This window comes from Oratosquilla oratoria, chromosome 1, assembly GCF_046742065.1.
Source record: "Oratosquilla oratoria isolate Oo_2021 chromosome 1, ASM4674206v1, whole genome shotgun sequence".
NCBI lineage: Eukaryota > Metazoa > Arthropoda > Malacostraca > Stomatopoda > Squillidae > Oratosquilla > Oratosquilla oratoria.
In genome coordinates this window covers 112928158-112935432 of record NC_134777.1, presented here as the reverse complement: position 1 = coordinate 112935432, position 7275 = coordinate 112928158, and the positions used below count along the sequence as shown (strand labels likewise).

General features: G+C 37.3%; 1 protein-coding gene across 1 annotated transcript in view; it reads right to left on the bottom strand.

The window, feature by feature from the left end:
* Window positions 1–6899: 6899 nt before the first annotated feature.
* The window catches only part of LOC143029303 (serine/threonine-protein kinase grp-like), a 1071-nt gene continuing 695 nt past the window's right edge, over window positions 6900–7275 (bottom strand). The window contains exon 1 of the mRNA XM_076192057.1: window positions 6900–7275. This exon is cut by the window's right edge and continues 695 nt beyond it. Coding sequence (XP_076048172.1) covers window positions 6900–7275 — 376 coding nt within the window.

Genomic DNA, 7275 nt, shown 5'->3' with positions numbered 1-7275 from the left:
TGTTTCCCATTCCGCTTACGTCAACCTGTCAGAATGTCTCAACATATATATATATATATATATATATATTTATACATATACTAATATATACGTGTATATATATATATTATATATATTGTATATATATATGTATATATATATATATATATATATATATATGTATATTTGTAGATGTGTGTGTGTATATACAGGCATAGATATGATGACTAGCTGTGCACTTATTATTTTCTTAAATGTATTTTCCATATATTTTATTATGGTCTTATTCTCCTTTGAAAGGAAGTTGATGGCTTTACTCTAGGTAGGCCTTTTTCATTGATTGTTATTTTGGGTACAAAAACCCTTCGTTAGTATCTTGAGATATTCTTTCTCAATGGTTAGGGTAAGGATTTCTCCGGTGATTGGTACAATTCTATTTGATTCTCTACTTTTGTATTCATAATTTGCTCCTAACTGGGTGAGGATAAAGGTAACTGGGTGAGGTTAACGGGTAATTGGGTGAGGTTACCGGTTTACTGGGAGCAGGTTATCGGATAACTGGGGAGGTTACCAGGTAACTTGGGTAGCGACGAATTGTCCCATGCTTGTTAGAGCCTCCGGCCTCTTGTTGTGACGTAATTCCGCATGTTTAGGTTTGTGGGGTTTTATCCCACGCTTGGGTTTGTTGAGTTTTATTGCATAGTTGGGTTTGTGGCGTTTTATTGCATGCTTGGGAGGGACTTGACCTTAACCATATATATGATTTTTATTTTTAACTTTTGAGTTTTCTCCTTGGATTTCTTTTTCAATTTGCTTGGGAGACCTTTTGGACATCTAAGTTTGATGGAAGTCTGTGGTGCATTTCAATTCATCTTTTAGAAATTCTTTACTGTATATGTGGAACTCTCTGTGAAAGGAACCTATTGTCATATCTTTTAGTTCTGTCATTATGTCGTGAATAAAAATTAATATAGTTCTCTTCATTGATGTTCTGAAAATTTTAAACTTTTAACTAGTATATGGATATAGTGTCTAAAAATCCATTTTTCTGTTGATCACTATTTTGATTTATGCTGTTTAATCTCTTCACTTTGTTGTTCATTTCTTTTTCTTTAGGTACAATTTATGTCATCAACATATCTTGACCATTTGCTATTCCTACCTATCATTGTCATATATCCTTCTGTTTCAAGTATTTCCATGTGTAAGCTTGCCAGCACGGCAGTAAGGGGACGACCCATGGCTAGGCCAGAATGTTGTCTATGTTTAACATCGTGGGTTTCTGTACATGGGAATCAAAAAGCTAATGAGACGAGTGTTCCTTGTGGTCACGTGACAATGCCTTGCATCAGTTCTCCCTCTGCAAGACCAGTTGAAATACGGGAATTAAGATTTCGTTTTTCATCATCTATATCAAACCCCTTTCTCGTCCTTTCCCTTTCCTGATTTGTCTAGCTTATCATTTCATTGACTTCGTTTTATTTTTCATATTTTTCTTTTTCTTGAATTTTGTCCTCACATTTCTTCCATATCCATTTCTCTTTGTCTCTTCTGTTCCTTCAAACCAGGTTTTCGTTCTTTCTTTATCTTTCCTGTTACCTTACTTTCCTTCTTCTTCTTCTTCTTCCCATTTTCTTTTCTTGCTGCTACATACAACTCCCATACGCCCCGTTTTCTTTACCTCCATTCCCACTTGCATTCTCCTCTTCTACTCCATTCGTCTTTTCTCTCTCTATTTCTTTTTCTTCGTCGTTTGTTCCTTTATGTCGTCATCCCCCTTCTACATTTTTCCTTATTTGCTTTGTTTTTACCCCCTAACTTTCAGTTTTGCTCTCCACCTCTCACTTCCTCTCTTTTACTCTTTATTCTCTTTTCCTTTCTCACCTGATTCTCTTTTTCCCCCCGAGTCGTAGGTTTTATTCTTCCCAATCCTGTTTTTTATTCCATTTCATCCATCTGTTGCCTTATTCCCCCTTCCTCTCTCTTCCCCTTTCATTTGTTTGATTAGCGTTTCCTTTTTAGCTCTCTGGATTTTTGTTGTTTTGTTTTTTCTTTTCCTTATACTTTGCCATTTTTTCTTTTCTGAACCTTTTTCTTTCAGACACCACCAATGAGTAACTGCTCATTTCCTATTTCTCTCCTCGTCCCCCTCCTCCTCCTCCTCCTCCTCCTCCTCCTCCTCCTCCTGGCTGGCTGGCAAAACATTGTAAGGCCAATGGATGAGCATTTGTCGACAACTGGGACCGCCTCTACGGTAGAAACCATCTATATACAAGGGACGGGGTGCACTTGTCGCCCAGAGTATTTCGGCTCCTTGCTGAATCCCTTGAGCGAGAAGAAGGCATCCTGCAGGGATTTTCGGGTAGATTACGTGGAAGTAGGGGGGGGAGAGTATCGGAATATAGTTTAAGCAATAGAAAGAACTTAGAGAGGGACTGTGAAAAGAATCACCAAAGCAGGTGGAGGGAAGATAAACGTAAAGTCTACTATACAAATAGCAGAGGTATAATTAACAAAATTGATTTGCTGCGAGATAAAGCATGCGTAGAAAACTTCGATATTATAGCTATTACTGAGTCCTGTATCAACATGGCAGATAAACATTTACTTCCGGAAATCGAAATAGAAGGATATAAGTTTTTTCACAAGGATAGGGTTGCCAGGAGTGGGAGAGGTGTAGCACTTTTCGTTAAAAATACAATAAACTGTATTATCAACAATTCGATTAAGGAAGAGGACTGTACGGAATCCATTTGGGTATATTATAAAGGCAATAATAAGAAAGTTATCATTGGCGTCTTGTACAGACCTCCTAACCTCAGTATTGATCAGACTGATCCCCTGATTCATGACATTCACAGAGCGTCCCAGTACAAAAACGTTGTGATCATGGGAGATTTTAATTATAGAAACATTGACTGGGAAACTTTAATAGGAGATCAGGAAACAAAGAAATTCCTAGATGTGGTGCAGGATAATTTCCTAAAACAAGTGATTACCGACCTTACGAGAGGAGTAGATACTCTGGACTTAGTTTTAACTAATAATGAGCACCTAATGAGTAACGTAAAAGTGGGAGATAGTCTAGGCTCTAGCGATCATCAAGAAATAAGATTTAATATTATTTGGGAGGAATTGAAAAATACGAATAACGTCCAAGTACCAGACTTTAGGAGAGCAAACCTTGACAACATAAAACCTATTTGAAATTGAATACGAAATGTCATTTAAACGATTCGGACATTGTCGAGTCTCAGTGCGTGACAGGGGGTCAGGTCATAACTAGAGGTCGGGTCACGGAGGGTAATATCCATACCTTAGGTCAGGTCATGATTAGAGGTCGGGTCACGGAGGGTAATATGCATACCTTGGGTCAAGTCATTTGGGGGCGAGGGCTCAACAGACAGGTCAGCAATTTGGATGAACTGTGTAGCAATCTAACTGATTTAAGTATTAATGCACAAAATACATTCATCCCCCTGAATCAATACGGAAAAATAGTAATACTTCCAAATGGATGACGGACAGATTGAAACATGAAATCGGGATGAAAAGAGGACTTTACGTTAAAAAAACAAAACAAAAAAAAACGGGGAAACACACCTTAGATCATGATATAACGAAATGGCAAAGGTGGTTAAAAAAAATACACGTACAGCGGAACGTAATTATGATAGTAAGGTTGCTTGTCAATCAAGATCCAACCCAAAGGTTTTCTTTCATCTTTATAGAACAAAAAATAAAGAAAGAATAGGACCAAATAAAAACGATGGAAATGTCATGTTAGAATCGGAGGAAAAAAGGAATGAGGAGTTTAACAATTATTTTCTATCGGTGTTTACTAATGAGAGGTTAGATAAAGTACCTGACTGCGATCCGATTTTCACAGGGGATGAAGAAAGTAGTCTATCTAATATCAGCATTAGTAAAGTAGAAGTAGTCAAGCAGATTGAAAGACCTAAAGCTACAAAATCCCCGGGTCTAGACGAAAATTTTCCAAGAATGCTAAAGGAGTGTAAATTTGAAATCTGCGACCAGTTAACTGAAATATTGAATAAATCAGTAGACACTGGTTTTGTGCCTACTGCTTGGAGGCAAGCAAACGTTGTTCCTGTTTTTAAGAAGGGAGATAGATCGTCTACATGCAACTACAGGCCAATCAGTTTGTCATCGGTTATAGGATAAATTCTTGAATCAATAATAGTAAATAGACTCAGAGAACACATCGAAAGACATAATTTAATTCGTGATTCACAGCATGGTTTCTCCAAGGGTAAGTCATGTGTGACTAATCTTCTATCCTTTTACACTAAAGTATATAAGGCGTCAGACAACAATGATAATTACGATATTATTAACCTTGACTTCAGCAAAGCGTTCGATAAGATGCCACACCAGAGACTACTAAATAAACTCAAAGCCCATGGCATAGGAGGAAAAGTGTTAGAATGAATTAGAGCTTGGATTAGTAACAGAAAACAGCGGGTGGGGCAATTTTACTAGTGGGGTTCCCCAGGGCTCGGTTTTGGGTCCCATGTTCTTCATTATGTACATAAACGACTTAGACAACGGGATAAATAGTGATGTTAGTAAGTTTGCGGACGACACTAAAATAGGACGCCTAATTAGGTCAGGAGACGACGCAGAGATTCTGCAGGATGATCTTAACAAATTGTTCACATGGTCGGTGAAATGGCAAATGAACTTCAATATCTTTAAGTGTAGCGTGTAAAACGTAGGGCTACACAACCCCAAAAATAGATACAGCTTAGATAAGACGCTTTTAGAGAAAACTGAGGGCGAGAGACTTTTGAGTTTTAGTGTGTCCGGACCTTAAAACCAGGAAACAGTGCACTAGCGCCAGGAATAAAGCTAACAGAGCATTAGGTTTCATTGCTAGGACGGTAACGAATAGAAGTGCAGAGGTAATGATCAAACTCTATCTAGCGATAGTTAGACCCGTCCTTGACTATGCGGTACAGTTTTGGTCTCCGTCCTACAGAATGGACATCAATTCACTAGAATCAGTACAGAGAAGAATGACCAAAATGATACATGGACTCAGAAACTTGCCTTACGAATAGTGGTTTAGGCACCTTAACTTACACTCTATGGAAAGACGCAGCGTGCGGGGTGATCTAATAGAGGTGTTCAAGTGTATCAAAGGCTTTAACAAGGGTGATGCAAACAAGGTCATCATATTAAAACAACAGGGCAGGACTCGCAGTAATGGTTATAATCTGGACCAATTTAGATTTAAAAAGGAAATAGGCAAGAATTGGTTTACTAATAAGGTGGTTGACGAATGGAATAAACTTAGTAACCATGTAGTAAGCGCTGAAACTATCAGTTGTTTCAAGAAACCATTAGACAACGTTATGGATGGGGATGACAGGTGGTGATGGATACGGAGCTACCTAGTGTAGGCCTTATGGTCTCTTGCAGTCTCCTTCATTCTTAAGTTCTTATATTTCCTTCTGTTTTTTGCTTCTTCTTCTTCTTCTCGTCATCCTCCTTCTCTTCCTTCTCTGCCTTCTCCTCCACCTCCTCCTCCTCATTTTATTGTCATCATTCTCATCATTATTTTCGTCGTCGTCTTCATCGTCATCATCATCACCATCATCATCATCATCATCATTATCATCGTGGTCGTTGTCATCATCATCATCATCATCATCGTCATTGTTATCGTCGTCGTCGCCACCATCATCATTATTATCATCATCATCATCACCATCGTCATCATCATCATCGTCGTCGTCAGTCATCGTCGTCGTCGTCACCATCATCATTATCATCACCGTAGGCTTGCTGTTGTTTGTTCATCCTTTGTGTTCCTTTGTATTCTTTTGTGTCTTTGCCGCCTCCATTAAACACATCATTTTCATATCTCCCATTCAGTGTCGTTCTTAGCTGAAGAATATCGACAAGCGGAAGCCATGCTCATGTTCCTGGAGTGTGGCCATTTAATGACTCTCAAAAGTGATCGAGACAGTCATAATCAACCATTAATTGTAACGTTCCCCCAGCCAAATGAAATAGTTTGGTGGTAAGCTTTATATATTCTATATAATACACCACCAAAGTAAAAATGGTTACAACGACTCTATATTCACGGGGCTTATAGGAACGTCCCAGCCTAAAATCAAGGATGCGTCATCATCTGTAGTCTTTCGACTGAAAATCATTTGGATACAATACTTTGCTTTCCAAAAAATGTATCTTGTATATATATATATATATATATATATATATATATATATACATATGTATATATACATATTTAGTATAGAAATATATATATATATATATATAATATATATATATATACATATACATATATCTATATATATACATATATGTATATATATATATATATATATATATTCATGTTTATTTACACACACACACACACACACACACACACACACACACACACACACACATACACACACACACACACATATATATATATATATATATATATATATATATATATATGTGCATATATATAATATATATATACATGTATACATATATACATATATAAATATATATATACATATATATATATATATATACATATATATATGTGTGTGTGTGTGTGTATGCTTGTATGTATGTATGTATGTTTATATACCAGTAGTTTTATTCAGCTGAGGGAAATATCCCAGTACTTTTTAATGATTTATACTTGCTTCAAAGTTTCAACTTCACTTAAAATTCAATTCAATGAATTATTCATCTCAAAATGATTTCTAGTAATTTTAAAGTTTCAATCGAATTACTTAGAATTCAATCCAATAGATTATTCATCGCAAAATAGATTCCAATATGGTAATCATAATCTTAAGATATTTTTCTTGTATTTATGCTTGATAGATACAGTGTCTTAATTCACTGTTTTTTCTTGAAAGAATTTAATTTGCAACGAATTCATGTTGCTCAACGTCTGGAATTGTTGATCTGCCCGCTGGTTTTGGGCTGAGAAGACCTTTGATCAGGTCCATGGCAGAACTACCGATGTCAGTCCAGGGTCTGTCGTCGAGGAGTTTGTGGTCCTTTTTCACCCAACGTCGGTATTGAGGGTCGCACTTTCTGGCCATTTCCCACGGATCGCGTCCGCTGAGCATCTTAACGAGAATAACTCCACACGACCACATGTCGGTGGGTTCTCCTTTGTAGCGCCGCTTGAAGATTTCGGGAGCTGCGTAGGCCCAAGATCCGCAGACTACGCTGAGGTATGTCTCTGGGTCTTCGATCTTGGCCGAGAACCCGAAGTCGGCAATTTTCAGA